This window comes from Macaca nemestrina, chromosome 7, assembly GCF_043159975.1.
Source record: "Macaca nemestrina isolate mMacNem1 chromosome 7, mMacNem.hap1, whole genome shotgun sequence".
Taxonomy (NCBI): Eukaryota; Metazoa; Chordata; class Mammalia; order Primates; family Cercopithecidae; genus Macaca; species Macaca nemestrina.
This window is the reverse complement of record NC_092131.1, coordinates 160,825,702-160,841,545: the sequence shown is the minus strand read 5'-3', so window position 1 is coordinate 160,841,545 and position 15,844 is coordinate 160,825,702. Positions and strand designations below refer to the sequence as shown.

The following is a 15,844-nucleotide window of genomic DNA, read 5'->3' as shown; positions in this document are numbered from 1 at the left end:
TGCAGTGAGCCAAGATCATGCCACTGCACTCCAGCCTGGGCAACAGAGCGAGACTCCATCTCAAATAAAATAAAATAAAATAAAGTAAAATAAATAAATAAATAAATATCTAGGTAAGATTTGCTCAACCCTTAAGATACCATTTCACAGCCTGTGGAAAGCCAGCAGACTAGCTTACTCATTTGGCAGGTATTTACTGAGCATCTATGATGTGCCAGACACTGTTCTCCAAGCTGGCAATTTTTGTTTTTTGTAAGAGACAGGGTCTCACTCTGTCTCCAAGGCTGGAGTGTAATGGCGTCATCACAGCTCACTGCAGCCTCAACCTCCTGGACTCAGGCAGTTCTCCCACCTCAGCCGCCCAAGTAGCTGGAACTACAGGCGTGCACCACTATGCCTGGCTAATTTTTTTTTTCTTTTTACTTTTAGCAAAACAAAAAAGTGCACATTATGTGGTACAATGGAGTAGTTTCTTCTAGGTATTCGAGGTAACTTGGTGCTTCTCCCATTACTTTTATTTTCATTTTTTGTGGAGACAGGGTCTCACCTTGTTTCCCAGGCTGGTCTCAAACTCCTGGGCTCCATCAGTCCTCCGGCCATGACCTCCCAAAGTACTGGGATTACAGGCATAAGCCACTGCACCTGGCCTGAAAGCTCCAGGTCATAAACCTGTTCTTTGATCTCTATCATGGTGTGGATTGAAATGTAAGAAAGGTTGGGCGAGGAGACTCATGCCTGTAATCCCAGCATTTTGGGAGGCTGCGGTGAGAGGATTCCTTGAAGCCAGGAGTCCCAAGACCAGCCTGGGCAATATAGTGAAACCCCGTCTCTACAAAAAATAAAAATAAACGAGAGAAGCACCAAGCTACCTTGAATACCTAGAATAAATTATCCAATTGTACCACATAATGTGCCACATAGTAAACAAGTAATGCATTTTATGTAAATTGTTTTGTCGGACCCACCCACCAGTGGCATTTCACTCTGGCTGTGCCTCCTGACAATTATCATCTTAGCCTGTGGCCATCCAATTAAATTGTCTTCCCCCTTCTCTCAACCCTCTCCTCTTCTACCCCCCCTAGCCTTAGAAATGAGTTGGCCTAACTTGGAACTCTTCTCTGGTAGAGAGTGATCCAGTTCTCTCCAGCCTTTGTTGCCAAACTCAACTCAGCTTAAGGCCAGTCTTGATCTTTCCAGGACCCATCAGGGTGCTCATCTGAATATAAGTGGCTTCCAATCTTTTGTTACCTGAAACAGCCTCCACCTTCTTTTTTTTGGTTTTTGTTTTTGAGACAGAGTCTCACTGTATTGCCCAGGCTGGATTGCAGTGGTGCCATCATGGCTTACTGTAGCCTCCCACCTCAGCTTCCTGAGTAGCTGGGACTACAGGCACGTGTCACTCTGCCCGGCTACCTTTTATATTTTTTGTAGAGAGGAGGTCTCGCCATGTTCCCCATGACTAGTCTCAAACTCCTGAGCTCAAACCATCCGCCTGCCTCAGTCTCCCAAAGTGCTGGGACTACAGGTGTGTGCCACTGTACCCGGCCTTCACCCTCTTTTTTTTTGAGACAGAGTCTCGCTCTGTCGCCCAGGCTGGAGTGCAGTGGCGCGATCTCGGCTCACTGCAAGCTCTGCCTCCTGGGTTCACGCCATTCTCCTGCCTCAGCCTCCCGAGTAGCTGGGACTACAGGTGCCTGCCACCATACCTGGCTAATTTTTTTGTATTTTTAGTAGAGACGGCGTTTCACTGTGTTAGCCAGGATGGTCTTGATCTCCTGACCTCGGGATCCACCCGCCTTTGCCTCCCAAAGTGTTAGGATTACAGGCATGAGCCATCGCGCCCGGCCTCGCCTTCACCTTCTTAAGAAGGCAGTTGTAATTATTAGGAGAAAGATTTTCCCTTCAACTTTTTTTTTTTTTTACTTTCCTCTTCAAAGTACTCCATGTCTGGGGCCTGAAGCCAAATTCTGCAGAGTGAGAGGCTACAGTGTACAGTCTGGGGCATTCTGCATTCCTTTGTAGTGATCAGCTCCAGTGGGACATAAAGCAGAATCTGTGGAAGGCTTTGGTTAGAATGCAGCTTCTTCAGAGTGCTTTCGGAGACGCACTCCAAAGTATGCTTTATAGAACAATCATTCCTTGGTCTATCAATAGGTGTTGTGTTTAAAAAAAAAAGAAAAGAAAGCAAAAAGTTATTGACTAAAATTTGTGAAAAGCTTGGTCAACAAGGTTAAATAGGCTTCTTCCTAATTACGAGATTTCACCACATCTTTAATATACTCGGGTGAATTGGGAACATTCAGGGGAGTAGTGTTGTAAATAGTGTTCGCCAGATTGATTTGCAATTTCCCTGTCTGCCTTTTTACATGGACTGTCTCTTCAGATTGATATTTCACAGAATATAGATATGTACTGTAACCTTATAAACCTTACTTTCTTCCGATGCCATTATTTTGGGTGAGATATTTCTACCATTGCTATAGAAATTGTTTTTTCTAAAAAGGCAGCTTAGGCCGGGTGCAGTGGCTCTTGCCTATAATCTTAGCACTTCAGGAGGCCGAGGCAGGAGGATTGCTTGAGCCCAGGAGTCTGAGACCAGCCTGGGCAACATAGGGAGACCCTGTCTCTAATTTTTTTTTTTTTTTTTTTTTTTTTTGAGACGGAGTCTCGCTCTGTCGCCCAGGCTGGAGTGCAGTGGTGCGATCTCGGCTCACTGCAAGCTCCGCCTCCCGGGTTCACGCCATTCTCCTGCCTCAGCCTCCCGAGTAGCTGGGACTACAGGCGCCCACAACCGCGCCCGGCTAATTTTTTTTTTTGTATTTTTAGTAGAGACGGGGTTTCACCGTGGTCTCGATCTCCTGACCTTGTGATCCACCCGCCTCGGCCTCCCAAAGTGCTGGGATTACAGGCGTGAGCCACCGCACCCGGCCTCTAATTTTTTTTTAAAAAAAGCAGCTGGCAGTGATCCCCAGCCTTTTTGGGACCAGGGACCAGTTTTATGGAAAATAATTTTTCCCCGGGGGTTAGGTGGGATAGTTTCAGGATGAAACTGTTCTACCTCAAAGCAGCAGGCATTAGATTCTCATAAGGAGCACTCAATGTAGATCTCTCACATGCGCAGTTCACAATAGGGTTTGTGTTCCTATGAGAATCTGGTGCTACCACTGAATCTGACAGGAGGCCGTGCTCAGGTGATGATGCTCACTTGCACTCTGTTCACTCCTGCTGTGTAACCCGGTTCCTAACTGGCCACAGACTGGTACTGGTCTGCAACCCAGAGGTTGGGGACCCCACGGGTCCTAAAATGGTCTTTTGCAGGTCAGATTAAGGGAAGAGCCTGGTCTGTGTCTGAACGCAAAGACGGTTTATCTTCTTTAAATACTCTCTGTTCTGATGTAATCTATGGAGTTACAAGGCAGAATAACGATTACCCTTTGGGGAGGGGAGCAGGTAAAGACAAAAGGAGCATAAGGGAAGCTTCCGGGTATTGGTAATAATCAGTTTCTTCATCTGGAGGCTGGATAGAGTCTTCCCTTGGTGAAAATTTATGCCGAATGCTTTTGATTTGTCTACTTTTCTGTTTGTTATACTTCAATAAAGTTTGCTTTAAAAATATCCTCTGGGCCGGGCATGGTGGCTCATGTCTGTAATCCTAGCACTTTGGGAGGCTGAGGTGGATGGATCACAAGATCAAGAGATCGAGACCATCCTGGCCAACATGATGAAACCCGTCTCTAGGCCGGGCGCGGTGGCTCAAGCCTGTAATCCCAGCACTTTGGGAGGCCGAGACGGGCGAATCACGAGGTCAGGAGATGGAGACCATCCTGGCTAACACGGTGAAACCCCATCTCTACTAAAAAATACAAAAAACTAGCTGGGCGAGGTGGCGGGCGCCTGTAGTCCCAGCTACTCGGGAGGCTGAGGCAGGAGAATGGTGTGAACCCGGGAGGCGGAGCTTGCAGTGAGCTGAGATCCGGCCACTGCACTCCAGCCCGGTCGACAGAGCAAGACTCCGTCTCAAAAAAAAAAAAAGAAAAAAAAAAGAAACCCGTCTCTACTAAAATTACAAAAATTACCTGGGCGTGGTGGTGCATGCCTATAGTTCCAGCTACTCTGGAGGCTGAGGCAGGAGAATTGCTTGAACCTGGGAGGCAGAGGTTGCAGTGAGCCGAGATTGTGCCACTGCACTCCAGCCTCATGACAGAGTGAGACTCCATCTGAGAAAAAAAAAAAAAGAAAGTCTTAAATACCTCCTCTTGATATTCTGAAATTTCATCTGTATATATCTTATTGTGAAGTATTCTTTATTATTCATTGTTCAGCATTAGGTGAACCTTCTTATACTAAAAATGGGTCCTTTAGCTGGGAAGTTTGCTTCTGTTCCTTTTTTTTTTTTTTTTTGTAAGAAGCCTCACCTGGATTTTGTTCCTATTTTAAAATTTATTTATTCTCCTCCTCTTTATTATTTATTTATTTATTTTTGAGACGGAGTTTCGCTCTTATGGCCCAGGCTGGAGTGCAGTGGCACGATCTCAGCTCACTGCAACCTCCGCCTCCCGGGTTCATTCGATTCTCCTGCCTCAGCTTCCCTAGTAGCTGGGATTATAGGCATGCGCCACCACGCCTGGCTAATTTTGTATATTTAATAGAGACAGGGTTTCTCCATATTGGTCAGACTGGTCTCAAACTCCTAACCTCAGGCGATCTGCCTGCCTTGGCCTCCCAAAGTGCTGGGATTACAGGCGTGAACCACTGCACCTGGCCATCTTATCCATTTAATTTAAAAATACGGATTAAATGCTTTAGCTAATGGAAATTTTTGTCATTTCAGTGTTAATAAATATGTTGTACCATATGATTAACCTCTCATACTACTTAAATATGGAAAGCTGTGTTTTCTTTTTTTTTTTGAGACAGAGTCTCACTCTGTTTCCCAGGCTGGAGTGCAGTGGTGCTGTCTTGGCTGACTGCAACTTCCGCCTCCCGGGTTCAAGCAATTCTCTGCCTCGGCCTCCCGAGTAGCTGGGATTACAGGCACCCGCCACCACGCCCATCTGATTTTTGTATTTTTAGTAGAGACGGGGTTTCACCATTTTGACCAGGCTGGTCTTGAACTTCTGACCTCATGATCCACCCGCCTCCACCTCCCAAAGTGCTGGAATTACAGGCATGAGCCACCGTGCCCAGCCTAGAAAGCTGTGTTTTCTAATTGAATGTGTTTTCCAGTGGGTATGTCCTATTAACAGATTTTAATCTCCTCATTATGTACAAGTCAACTAAAGCAACAACCTGTGGGTGCTTGAGATAGAAGTTACCTGTGAGGCTGAATCTCTGTAAGAGAAGGGACTTGTGCAGTGAAGGCGAGCAGTGTAGAGGGATGGCATGTCTGGTTACTAACAGTCTCAAAACTCTGGTTTTTCTGAGCATCCCTATGCCCTTGAATGTCTGGAAAACCACTCCCCATTGGAAATTTGTTGGCCACAAAGAATGCCATTGTACATGGCTCTGTTCTCAGAATTGACTACTACCAGTGATACTGTCTTTTTCTCAAAAAATCTTCAAAGAAGGTTTTCCTAGGTATACCATGAGGCAGAACATAATGTTGGTATATTTTTCAGTGAATCCACACAAATCTATTTTCAGATGGATCTTATGCTTGTGGTGTTTAGGTCACTTTGGAGTATTTATTTTTTTCTATTAGGTTTATGTTGATGGGCAAATTTGAGAAGCTAAGTTTTAGAGAAACTGCCCAGATCTCCATTCTACTATAAAGCAACCAGTAATAATAACTTGTTTGTATATTGTTTATTTAACAGTTGACAAATTATTTTTTATACTCTTTCTGTTTTGTTTTGTTTTTTTCTGTTTTGAAACAGGGTCTCACTCTGTCACCCAGGCTAGAAGGCAGTGATGTTATCATCGCTCCTTGCAACCTTGACCTTCTAGGCTCAAACAGTCCTCCCGCTTCAGCTTCCCAAGTAGCTGGGACTACAGGCACGTTCCACCATGCCCGGCTAATTTTTTGTTTTTTTAAATTTTTTAGAGATGTGGTCTTGCTCTGTTGCCCAGGCTGGTCTGGAACTGCTAGCCTTAAGCAGTTCTTCCGCCTTGGCCTCCAAAAGTGCTGGGATTATAGGCTGAGCTGCCATGTGCAGCCCTCTTTCTTTTTAACTTTAATACTTTTAGCAATATTCTCCTTGATCTGAGTGACTGGAACTACATTATGTATACAATCTAAATTCTAAGACTAGAGTTAGATAGTATTAAAGGACAGGTCCTTATTGACATCGGAGGGCCAAGTGTACACTTCCTTATTGAGACTGAAGTTCAGGCTAGGTTGTGCATCACCACTTGATACTAGACTTGGTTTTTAAACTGCCTCTTCCCAGCTAAAGTTTCTTAAGCTTGTTAGACATTAAACTGAGGTATGTGGCCATGCAATTCAAATCAGCCTTAGTCTTACTTTAAAAGGGAGTAGTTATTGTTTCTTGACCTCTGTCAGACAAGAGGAGCTACATTTTGATGATAGTGTAGACTTTGTATTACAGAACAAATTATGTAATAAAAGCTTTGTACATGTTTGTTGAATTAAATAATCAGGACCTCGGTAATTTTCTCTTTCATCATCTTAAGCAATCCAGTTATCTTATGAACAACTTCTTCTGGTTTATTCATTGATATAAAATTATTACCCTAAATGGTCAAGAAAAGACTAGAATCCAGGATGATTGTTCCAGAGCTTTGTGTTCAGTCCACCAGGTCAGTTTCTACCTGTGTCACCAAATGTGGTGGAGATGAGCTTGCTGAATTAATTAAGCACCATGTAAACGTTAAACCACAAGAAGAAGAATGTGAAGTCTCCTGGGTACAGCAGGAGTATTTTATTATCTTCCGTCTTTGCTAGCTTATCTTACAAAGAGGGCGGAGATACACATTTTATCTCTCTGCAAGTAAACTTCTTGAAGGCAGGAGTAAAATCTATTCAAGTTTATAATCTTTTTTTTTTAACTTTTTATCTGGAAATAATTTTAAACTTGAAGAAAAGTTACGGCCGGGCGCGGTGGCTCAAGCCTGTAATCCCAGCACTTTGGGAGGCCGAGGTGGGTGGATCACGAGGTCAGGAGATCGAGACTATCCTGGCTAACACGGTGAAACCCCGTCTCTACTAAAAATACAAAAAAATTAGCCGGGCGTGGTAGCGGGCGCCTGTAGTCCCAGCTACTTGGGAGGCTGAGTCGGGAGAATGGCGTGAACCCAGGGGGCGGAGCTTGCAGTGAGCCGAGATCGCGCCACTGCACTCCAGCCTGGGAGACACAGCGAGACTCCGTCTCAAAAAAAAAAAAAAAAAGGAAAGAAAAGTTACAAGAACAATACAAGATAACTTTTACTCTGATACCCAGATTCACCAATTGTCACATACTTCACTGTTTATTTCCTATAAAAAGGACATTCTCAGATCTAACTCAAGAAAGTTAAGTTTTGAAACAGTACCGTTATGTAATATTCCATATTTTATATAGTCCATGCTTCATTTTCACGTATTACCCGGTAATGTCCTTTATAGCAGGTGTTTTCCTAGTCCAGGATCATGTGTTGGGTTTTGTTGTATGTCTCTTTAGCCCCCCTTGATCTGGAACAATCCTCTGCTTTTCTTTGTCCTCCATGACATTGATATTTTTGAAGACTACAGCACAGGTAAGTTGTAGACAGCTTTGTATTCTTGGCCCAGGAAACAACCAAATAAAGTTTTTAAAAAGTACTTATTGAAAAACTTGGAGGCTGGGCACGGTGGTTCACACCTATAATCCCAGGACTTTGGGAGGCTGAGGCGGGTGGATCACCTGAGGTCAGGAGTTCAAGACCAGCCTGGCCAAGATGGTGAAACTCCACCTCTACTAAAAATACAAAAATTACCCAGGTGTGGTGGCGCCCGCCTGTAATGCCAGCTACTTGGGAGACTGAAGCAGTAGAATCGCTTGAACCCAGGAGGCGGAGGTTGCAGTGAGTGGAGAGATTGCGCCACTGCGCTCCAGCCTGGGCAACAAGAGCGAAACTCCGTCTCAAGAAAAAAAAGAAAGAAAAATCTTGGGGAGAGTAACTTTCATTGAAAAGGTTCAGTATTAGGGCTGGGCACTGTGGCTCAGGCCTGTAATCCCACCCAGCACTTTGGGAGGCCGAGGCCGGCAGATCACCTGAGGTTAGGAGTTCAAGACCAGCCTGGCCAACATAGTGAAACTGCGTCTCTACTAAATGTACAAAAAACTAGCCAGGTGTGATCGCAGGTGCCTGTAATCCCAGCTACTTGGGAGACTGAGGCAGGAAAATTGCTTGAACCTGGGAAGTGGAGGTGGCAGCGAGCCAAGACCGTGCCATTGCATTCCAGCTTGGGCGACTGAGCAAGACTCTGTCTCAAAAAAAAGTTCAATATAGGAAAGAAATGTGGTTTTTAGAAAAATAACACATACTTTGACTCAGACTTATATTTAAATCACAGTTCTGCTACTTAGGAGTAGTGTGGCTTTGGGTAAGTTACTTTATCTTCCTGACTCTCAATTTCCTCAGCTCTAAAAGGGTATACATAAAACATAGGCATGAAGAAATGAGATTATGTAAACAGTAGAGCAGCACATGATGTGTATGCAATGAATGGTAGCTGACAATATTTGCTTTGGTATAACCTCACCTGAGTCATGTAAGGATGACTGCTCATGTCATGTTTGAGGGTTAAATACTTCTGTAGTCCTAGTCCACAGAAAATGGAAATGGAGAAAAAGCTAGAGTCAGAATAAGGAATCAATTGGTTGTCACATTCTTTCCTTGCATGTAAATAGCACCTAAGAATTCCTTGCATTTTGTAAGTGCCTAAAATTCTGCAGTATTTGATACTTTCCATTTGCTGTTCACTTTCCAAACTTAATAACTAGGTACGAAAAGCTAATGTTCAAGGAATCATTTACTAAGGGACAGATTAGTATTTGTCCATCAGTTGGCTTATTGACGTAACCTGTGTGCTGAATTCACTGGAATGTGGCATAGTCAAATCTGGCTCCTTCCACTACTGAGTTGTTGCGAGAAACACTTGGCAGCTATTAAAGTGCTATTCTTTGCAGTTATTTGGTATAATTTGCCACAGAAGTAAATTCCAGGAGGTAATATTCTTGCTAGGTTACACTCCTGACTTAGGGAGTTCATGCTAAGGGCAATGATCTCTATCTAACTCAAGGTGATTCTCTTGGCAGCCGGGAAGATTTCCAGAGGATTCCAGAACTTGCCATTAACCCACTGGGGGACCGGATCATCAATGCCTTCTTTCCAGAGGGGTGAGTCAGTACAGTTGTTGGACTTCCTTCCTGAGGCTATCACAACCTAAATTATTTGCTAATCTGGAATAGTGATATTGATTGTGCCATCTCAGACTGTGATACCCCCCATTATATTGGGCATTTCTAATTTTGTCATTTCTAGAATATCTCTTCTATTCTACCCTCCTGTGTGTTTTAAACTTCAAATTGATATATGAGCCTGTCTTCAAAATTCTGTCTTTATGCTTATCATTGATGTAAAACTAGACTTTTAAAAAATGTTTATTTGGAAGTAATTTCAAATTTACAAGAAAGTTGCAAAAGTTAAAAGTAATTCAAAGAATACTTGTATATCTATTGCCCTGATGCATCTATTGTTATATTGTTAACATTTTGCCTCATTTGTGTGCTCTCTTTCTTAGTAGCAACCCATTAAAATATAATGCAAGCCACACATGTAATTTTACATTTTCTAGTAACCACATTTAAAAAGTAAAAATAGGCCGGGCGCGGTGGCTCAAGCCTGTAATCCCAGCACTTTGGGAGGCCGAGACGGGCGGATCACGAGGTCAGGAGATCAAGACCATCCCATCCTAGCTAACACGGTGAAACCCTGTCTCTACTAAAAAAATACAAAAAACTAGCCGGGCGAGGTGGCAGGCGCCTGTAGTCCCAGCTACTCGGGAGGCTGAGGCAGGAGAATGGCGTAAACCCGGGAGGCGGAGCTTGCAGTGAGCTGAGATCCGGCCACTGCACTCCAGCCTGGGCAACAGAGCGAGACTCTGTCTCAAAAAAAAAAAAAAAAAAAAAGTAAAAATAAGTTGGCCGGGCGTGGTGGCTCACGCCTGTAATCCCAGCACTTTGGGAGGCCAAGGCGGGCGGATCACAAGGTCAGGAGATCGAGACTATCCTGGCTAACATGGTGAAACCCTGTCTCTACTAAAAATACAAAAAATTAGCCAGGTGTAGTGGTGGGCGCCTATAGTCCCAGCTACTCAGGAGGCTGAGGCAGGAGAATAGCGTGAACCTGGGAGGCGGAGCTTGCAGTGAGCTGAGATGGTGCCACTGCCCTCTAGCCTGGGTGATGGAGCAAGACTACGTCTCAAAAAAAAAAAAAAAAGTAAAAATAAGTTAACTTTGGTAATATATATTTTATTTAATATATTAAAAATATTATTTCAGGCCAGGTGTGGTAGCTCACGCCTGTAATGCCAGCACTTTGGGAGGCCGAGGCAGGCAGATCACGAGGTCAGGAGATCGAGATCATCCTGGCTAACATGGTGAAACCCCGTCTCTACTAAAAATACAAAAAATTAGCCGGGCATGGTGGCGGGCACTTGTAGTCCCAACTACTCAGGAGGCTGAGGCAGGAGAATGGCGTGAACGTGGGAGGCAGAGCTTGCAGTAAGCCGAGATCGCGCCGCTGCACTCCAGCCTGGGCGACAGAGTGAGACTCTGTCTCAAAAAAAAATATATATGTATATATACACATACAATTTCAATATATAATCAATATTAAAAATAACTGAGATACTTTATTTTTTTTGTTTTGTTTTTGTTTTTGTTTTTGTTTTTGTTTGTTTTTTTTTTTAGACGGAGTCTCGCTGTGTCTCCCGGGCTGGAGTGCAGTGGCGTGATCTCGGCTCACTGCAAGCTCCGCCTCCCGGGTTCACGCCATTCTCCCGCCTCAGCCTCCCAAGTAGCTGAGACTACAGGCGCCCGCCACCACGCCCGGCTAGTTTTTTTTTGTATTTTTAGTAGAGATGGGGTTTCACCATGTTAGCCAGGATAGTCTCGATCTCCTGACCTCGTGATCCACCCGCCTCGGCCTCCCAAAGTGCTGGGATTACAGGCTTGAGCCACCGCGCCCGGCCTTTGTTTTTGTTTTGAGACAGAGTCTTGCTCAGTGCCCACGTTGGAGTGCAGTGGTGCCATCTCGGCTCACTGCAACCTCCGCCTCCCAGGTTCAAGCGATTCTCCAGCCTCAGCCTCCATGGTAGCTGAGATTACAGCCACATGCCACCATACCCGGCTAATTTTTGTATTTTTAGTAGAGACAGGGTTTCTCTATGTTGGCCAGGCTGGTCTTGAGCTCCTGACCTCAGGTGATCAGCCTGCCTCAGCCTCCCAAAGTGCTGGGATTACTGGCGTGAGCCACCACGCCCAGCCTACATTTTTTCATAGTAAATTTTTGAAATCCAGTGTGTAATTTACACTTACACATATCAGGTCAGACTGACCATGTTTCCAGTGCACATAACCAGATGTGACAAGTGACTGCAATATTGAACAGCGCAGCTTATGTACCCGTGCTTGCTCTACAGACCCTCTCTTGCAGACACTTTTTCCCTCTCTCTTTCCCCCTCTTTCTATCTACACATACTGTATGTGTGCGTGTATATATATACATACATGCATGTACATACATACATACACATATATACATGTAGGTATATACACATATATATACTTATGTAATTTTTTTGTGTATGCGTGTTCACATAATTGTATTTCTGAACTATTTCAGGGTAAGTTGCATAGTTATGAGGCTTTACCTCTGAATGCACCAGTGTGTGTTTGCTAAGAATAGGGACATTCTTTTACATATCCATAGTATAGTTTCTACTGCAGTAAACTTACATTGATACAATCCTCTTATCTAATCTATTACTCTGTTGTATTAACATATTATCTAGTTTATTCTAATTTATATTCATATTCCAATTTTGTCATCTAATAATCTGTTTTCTAGCACTTCCCCACCTCCGGTACAGGATCTAGTCTGGGTCAGTTGTCATGTCTCTTTAGCCTCCTTTAATCTGGAACATTTCCCCAGCCTTTATTTTACTTTTGTGATACTGAATTAAACATATAGTTCTCATAACACACACACTTTGTAAAGTAGATTGTTCTTAATGTGGGGTTTTCTAGTGTGAAACTAGTCTTTTGATATGCTTCACTACCTAATACGCTGCTTTCAGAGTAGTGAGTAAATATTTACTGATTCGATTAGGTACCTTTTCATCAATAAAGCTTACATATAAGCTTGTTTTAAGTAATTTCCTAAACAATCTATTCCTAGTTCATATGGATAGTCTATGACCCACAGGACTTCAAAATATTATATGGGTGCCAGTTTTTAATGAGACTGTCAATGAGGATACTGTCAGATAAAATGCCTGGAGGAAATTTTAGAACTCTAAATTGAGAGCAAAGGAATTTGCTAGTTGAGAGGGTTGGGCATTCAGTAAATGTGAGTGAAAGTCAGAAGGCGAATGAGGTCGGGCAGTTAGTTCATGTAAAGACGGGAATCAAATCATGTTGACTACAAGGAATCTTATGCCCTCCTTCATTTTTTCGCTTTCTCTCTCCTTGAACTGCCCTGTTTGTTTCAGGTGTGGTTTGTATGCTGAATTCTTCCTTTTTTCTGCTTCCTCTTTTACCCCTGCAAAGCATTGAACCCTATCCAGAGATAACTTTCACAGCTATGCTTTGTATCCAAACCTTTTGCAATGAAAAGTAAACCCAGGAGAGTCACTTTGCCAACTTTTTTTCAGAATTCTTTAGTCACCATTGATTACTTGAAGCAGCAGCTTGTGGGAAGCTGTTTTGTAAAGCTAAACTACATTTGCTGTGACTACAGTATCACCTGTCATTCTGTCCACGAATCTACTGCTAAGGAAATGGGACAGAGTGCATATGAGGAAGTGGAGGGCTGTACTGGGCTGCACTGCTTGGCTCTTAGCAAGCTGTGACTGCTTCTTGCGCTAATCATATAGATGTATTTGGCTTCTGGGTTTTTCTTTCTTCCCTAGGCATATGCACATGGGGGCTTTTTTTTTTTTTTTAAAGAGTGAGATTTGAAAGTGGACTATGTTTATTTAATTCCCTTTTACCCAGAAACTTTATGCTAGCAATACTCATTAATGTGTTTTTTCTAGCATATGATTTAAATTTTACTCCACGTTACTTGATTCCTCAGATCTGACATTTTTTACCAGATCCTGGTCCATCAGCAGTATAGATACATTGAAGAACCAAAAGATCATTCTTTTTTTTGCTTTGTTTTGTTTTGTTTGTTTTTTTGAGACGGAGTCTCCCTCTATTGCCCAGGCTGGCGTGCAGTGGCGTGATCTTGGCTCACTGCAACCTCTGCCTCCTGGGTTCAAGTGATTCTTCTGCCTCAGCCTCGCCAAGTAGCTGGGACTACAGGCGCACGCCACCATGCCCGGCTAAGTAGAGACGAGGTTTCACCATGTTGACCAGGCTGGTCTCAAACTCTTGACCTCAGGTGATCCGCCTGCCTCGGCCTCCCAAAGTGCTGGGATTACAGGCATGAGCCACCGCGCCCAGCCAAGGTCATTCTTTTGAGTGCAGATGGCTCACAGGCTAGCCTTTGAACTCTGCCTTTAGAAGGCCTTATAAACTGAGTGTCTATAGAGCACAGAAGAGACGCTACATACCTCAGCTGTTTGGTGGGTTACAGAGTGGGGTTTTTTTTAGGTAACCACAGGAACCAGGCCATCTGCCTTAGATAAATAAATGATATTATGTCACATGGGGCATTCTTTTTTAATATTAAAGAATATTCTTCATTCAAATTTTGAGAATTATTTCTTACAGGGTAGTTGATTAGCCTGTGGCACAATAAAAAGATTTTCTCTAAGCTTAAGTACCAAGAAGGCTTTATACACAAGAAGTCTAGGTCTTTCAAATCTTTTTTTTTTTTTTGAGACAAAGTCTCACCCTGTCGCCCAGGCTGGAGTGCAGTGGTGTGATCTGGGCTCACTGCAAGCTCTGCCTCCTGGGTTCACGCCATTCTTCTGCCTCAGCCTCCCGAGTAGCTGGGACTACAGGGGCCCGCCACCATGCCCAGTTAATTTTTTGTATTTTTAGTAGAGGCAGGGTTTCACTGTGTTAGTCAGGATGGTCTCCTGACCTTGTGATCCACCCGCCTCAGCCTCCCAAAGTGCTGGAATTACAGGCGTGAGCCACCACGCCCGGCAAAATCATTCTTTTTTGAGACAGAATCTCCCTGTCACCCAGGCTGGAGTGTAGTGGTGCGATCTTGGCTCATTGCAACCTCCATCTCTGGTTCAAGCGATTCTTGTGCCTCAGGCTCTTGAGTAGTTGGGATTATAGGCCCCAGCTAATTTTTGTATTTTTAGTAGAGACGGGGTTTCACCATGTTGGCCAGGCTGGTCTTGAACTCCTGACCTGAGGTGATCCACCCTCCGTGGCTCTCAGAGTGCTGGGATTATAGACGTGAGCCACTGTGCCCTGCCTAAAAGATTATTTAGAGAAAAAATATCCAATTATGAGGGAAAAATAAAATCATAATGTGTCCACAGAATTATGCATATGTTTTAAATGTTTCAAAGTATTTATATTGATTGGAGAAATGCTTAAAAGTTAAAAGAAAGCAGGATACTAAATTACATAATACAGTTATCTAAAAAGCATAGAAAAGTTACTAGAAGAAAATGCATTCATATATATATGGGGGAGTCTTGCACCGTCACCCAGGCTGGAGTACAGTGGCACAGTCTCGGCTCACGCAACCTCTGCCTCTTGTGTTCAAGTGATTCTCCCACCTCAGCCTCCCAAATAACTGGGAGTATAAGCGTGAGCCACGGCGCCTGGCTGACTGATTGATTGGTTGATTGATTCCCTCTTTCCTTCCTTCCTTCCTTCCTTCCTTCCTTCCTTCCTTCCTTCCTTCCTTCCTTCCTTCCTTCCTTCCTTCATTCCCTCCCTCCCTCCCTCCCTCCCTTTTCTTTTCCTTTTCCTTCCTTTTTCTTTCCCTTTCCTTTCCTTTTCTTTCTTTTTTTTTTTTTTTGACATAGTCTTGCTCTGTCTCCCAGGCTGGAGTGCAGTTGGGGCAGTCTTGGCTCACCGCAGCCTCCGCTTCCCAGTTTCAAGTGATTCTCCTGCTTCACCCTCCCGAGTAGCTGGGATTACAGGCACCCACTACCACGCCCAGCTAATTTTTTTGTATTTTTAGTAGAGACAGGGTTTTACCATGTTGGCCAGGCTGGTCTCAACTTCTGGCCTTAAGTGATCTGCCTGCCTCAGCCTCCCAAAGTGTTAGGATTACAGGCGTGAGCCACTGTGCCCAGCCAGAAAATATATTTATATTAACTATGGTTGTAATTGGTAGAACTTGGATCAGTGTTTTTCTGTCTACTTCTCTTTTTTCCACATTTTCAAAGATATTTTTGCTTTTATAATTAAATAAACTTGGCCAGGCATGGTGGCTCACGCCTGTAATCCTAGTACTTTGGGAGGCCGAGATCACGAGGCAGATCACGAGATCAGGAGATCGAGACTATCCTGGCTAACATGGTAAAACCCCATCTCAACTAAAAATACAAAAAATTAGGTCGGGCGCACACCTGTAATCCCAGCACTTTGAGAGGCCAAGGTGGGCGGATCACCTGAGGTCGGGAGTTCGAGACTAGCCTGACCAACATGGAGAAACCATGTCTCTACTAAAAATACAAAATTAGCCAAACGTGGTGACGCATGCCTGTAATCCCAGC

The 15,844-nt window shown here is 43.9% G+C and overlaps 1 protein-coding gene across 1 annotated transcript in view; it reads left to right on the top strand.

Annotated features, from left to right (window-relative positions):
- Positions 1 to 15,844, top strand: part of LOC105491969 (calcineurin like EF-hand protein 1) — a 53,162-nt gene that overhangs the window by 18,936 nt on the left and 18,382 nt on the right. The window contains exon 3 of the mRNA XM_011758800.3: positions 9,240 to 9,320. Within this exon, the coding sequence (XP_011757102.1) occupies positions 9,240 to 9,320 (81 nt within the window). The remainder of the gene's footprint in view (positions 1 to 9,239; positions 9,321 to 15,844) is intronic.